We start from the raw sequence: 2995 nt of genomic DNA, 5'->3' as shown, positions 1-2995 counted from the left end.
ATCCCCAATTTATGGTGTCGAAAGCCTTCATAATATCTAGCTTTAAGAATAAGGAGGGCAACTTTGCTTCCTGGAGTCTCCGGATAATGTTTTGGGTGTACAGGAAGTTGTCCTGGATGCAACATTTCTTGATGAAAGCATTATGGTATGAGGAGACCAAACTGTCAAGGTGTGGGGCTAGCCTGTTAGCGAGCACCTTAGAGAAGATCTTTGCTATGCTGTGAATCAAGCTTATTGGCCTGAATTCTCCTATTTTTCGTGCATATGCCTTTTTTGAAAGTAGGACAATGTTCGCCAAATTGAGAAGGCCAAAGTTACTAGCGTTCATGGCGAACAGTTGGTTGAAAGCAACGGTCACATCCTCTTTTATGGAGTCCCAGCATTATGTGAAGAAGAGGTCCGTGAAGCCATATGGACCGGGCGCCCTAGGGCTGCCAATCTGATGTTTTTGCCTGTTTTTTATGTGCGAGGAATTAAAGAAGTTTATGTGGCCAAGTTTGTTGAGAGTTCATCGATACAACGGCTAAAGAGTCAAACAATTTGGTGTGTGAGAATTGGGGAGCACAATTGTTTTAGTTTACCTACATATAATATGTACCGGCTAGCCTAGCAAACATCACCACCTGCTGCCTGGTCTCTACAGGTGTTAATATCTATATTTCTTTCGCTGTCACGCCATATTTTTCTTCTATCGTGCAGCTGTTATCGCTTATATAAGGTTCTAATATCAGCTCCAATGCCAAGGCCATATACTTCAATTCATCATCAGTAACCAACTCGAACGGTTTCTGACTAGCAGCAGTGTAGAAGTCCTGAGGTGCGGTGCACTTCTGCCACGCGAGGACCTCTTTTCCTCCTTTTCCTCTTTCCCCACCGTTTCAGGCTGCGGGAATCAGGAGGTTTTGTCAAGTGGCGCCACTGCTCCTTGTTCGCTCTCGCTGTCCCAAGCTCCACTTCCCAGATGCTACGTAGAACAAACGAAGGAACTGACGAAAAGACGCGATACGACTACAGATGCACGCCCAGTCTCCCGTTCCAGGAAGCAAAGCCATGACAGTGGTGCAGCTAGCACACAGCACTGGAGCAGTAGGCACACAAGCTCTGCACCACCATAACAATTTGTTGTAGAGCTATACTAAGAAGAGAAGTGATCGGAAGTTTTGACTGAAAATTCTTCATTTCACAGAAGTTTTCATCATCATCATCACCATCATCGGCAGCATAGCCACAGCGAACAAAGCCGGCAAAATTTGGCATCCTAAGACCCTTCTAGTTCTAGTGCTTCTTCCTGCCCTTCCTCTATAGCACCAGATCAAGAACAGAACACCATAACGAAAAACAACTTGAGTATGTACAAGAATCCTAATTAACCATGCACCCACCCATAGATCGATCGCTTCGAGGACGATTCGGTCGAGTCACTTGACGATTGCTACGGTTAAGGATGAGGGATCTAATCGAAGGAGCCCTCCTTGGCCGAGAGCCGCTTCAGGAACTCGTAGGTGGTGACCATGGTGGCCGCGGACAGCGACATGGAACCCCACCTCGGCCCGAGCCCGCGGTAGCACGCCGCCCACCCGCCTTCCTTGAGCAGCCCCCGCACCGTGCTCGCCAGCGTGGGGCGCGCGGCGTCGGCTTCCATCACCTGGAGGCGCGTCTTGATGGTGTCCAGCGGCATGGTCACCACCGCGGCCGCGGCGCCGGCCACCGCGGCGCTCGCGCCCTGCACGGCCATCAGGGACGTGTAGCTCTCGGAGCGGTCGGCGCCGACCACGCGCCAGAGGAAGCGCTGTGCCATGGCGTAGGACGACCACCACACGGCGTTGGACGGCGCGTAGGTGAGGATGGAGAGGCCGAAGCCACGGTACAGGCCGCGAACGCCGTCGGCGAGGAGGATCTTCTTGAAGGCGTCCGCGCCGCCGCGGTAGCGGCAGGTGGTTGAGGTCTGGACCATGAGCCGCTGGCTTATAACGTCGACGGGGGTCCAGACGACCTGCGCGGCGACAGCGGCGGAGACGCCCGCTGCCGCGGAGGCGGCTGCCGACGCGGCGGGCTCGGAGACGCCGAGCCGGACGGCGGCTGGTCCGACCGAGCTCTTGGTGGCCTCGAGCGCGGCCATGTAGAGCGCGCGCGCGGGCACCGTGCCGGCCAGCGACGCGCCGAACCCGCGGTAGAACCCTCTCAGGCCGTCCCGCCGGAGGATGGCGGCGGCAGTCGCGGTGGCCGCCTGCGGCGGCGGCGCCACCTGAAGGTGTGTCTTGATCACGACGGCCGGGTACAGCGCCGCGGATACGCCCGAGAAGAGCGCCGCGCCGAGGACGAAGAACCGCGACTTGTCAAGCATCTCCCAGTTCACCTCAGCCGGTAGCCGCCGAATCCCCTCTGCCGCTGCCGACGCCGCCGCAGCGCCGCCCTCCTCCTCCATGTCTACAGCACTAAAGCTCATCCTTTCCTCCACTGCTTCCTAATCCTACCAACTAGTCTACCAAAAACCAATCAAACCTCGCAGCCAAGAGGTCAAGCCAGAACCGGATGAACCACCATCTCGCCAACCCTCCTTCCACCAACGGCAGCTCCTCCAGCGAGCACGCTCCCAGCAAGGGCAAGAAAAGAGGGAGGAGCACTTGGGATTCTTGAAGGGGGAACGGGAGGAGTGTGAAGCAGGGCAGAGTGTGCGATTCTTCGGAATCCCGAGGGGGTAAGTGAATATTTATACGGAAAGTTGGTGGCGTGGCCACACCCGCACCGCACTGCCTTATCGGGATTCGGGAGCTACATTCTCGGACGGCGACCGGCACGTGGCCGCGGAGATGCGTGTCGGGACGCTCGGCTTATCGGTTACTGTTGAGGGAGCGACTGGAGACCGCCGGTGGAACGGTGGGCGTCGCCCATTGGCTGGATCTCGCGGGAAAGCAGGCCACCACCAGAGTGAGAGGACGCTTTTTTAATGGGTGAGTTGGAGTGTTGCGCACACAGAGACACGGAGCTCGCCCAC

The 2995-nt window shown here is 56.5% G+C and overlaps 1 protein-coding gene across 1 annotated transcript; it reads right to left on the bottom strand.

Moving 5' to 3' along the window:
• Positions 1 to 1148: 1148 nt before the first annotated feature.
• On the bottom strand, positions 1149 to 2694 carry LOC133911711 (uncharacterized). The gene has a single exon (XM_062354082.1). It carries the CDS (start codon positions 2444 to 2446, stop codon positions 1454 to 1456), a length of 993 nt encoding a protein of 330 aa, XP_062210066.1. The 5' UTR covers positions 2447 to 2694; the 3' UTR covers positions 1149 to 1453.
• Between the last annotated feature and the right edge of the window lie 301 nt (positions 2695 to 2995).

The sequence above is a fragment of the Phragmites australis genome, chromosome 3, assembly GCF_958298935.1.
Source record: "Phragmites australis chromosome 3, lpPhrAust1.1, whole genome shotgun sequence".
Taxonomy (NCBI): domain Eukaryota; kingdom Viridiplantae; phylum Streptophyta; class Magnoliopsida; order Poales; family Poaceae; genus Phragmites; species Phragmites australis.
This window is presented reverse-complemented; position numbering and strand designations above follow the sequence as displayed.

Coding starts and splice junctions, on each gene's coding strand:
- LOC133911711 (XM_062354082.1), bottom strand. CDS start 2,446: ATGAGCTTTAGTGCTGTAGACATGGAGGAGGAGGGCGGCGCTGCGGCG.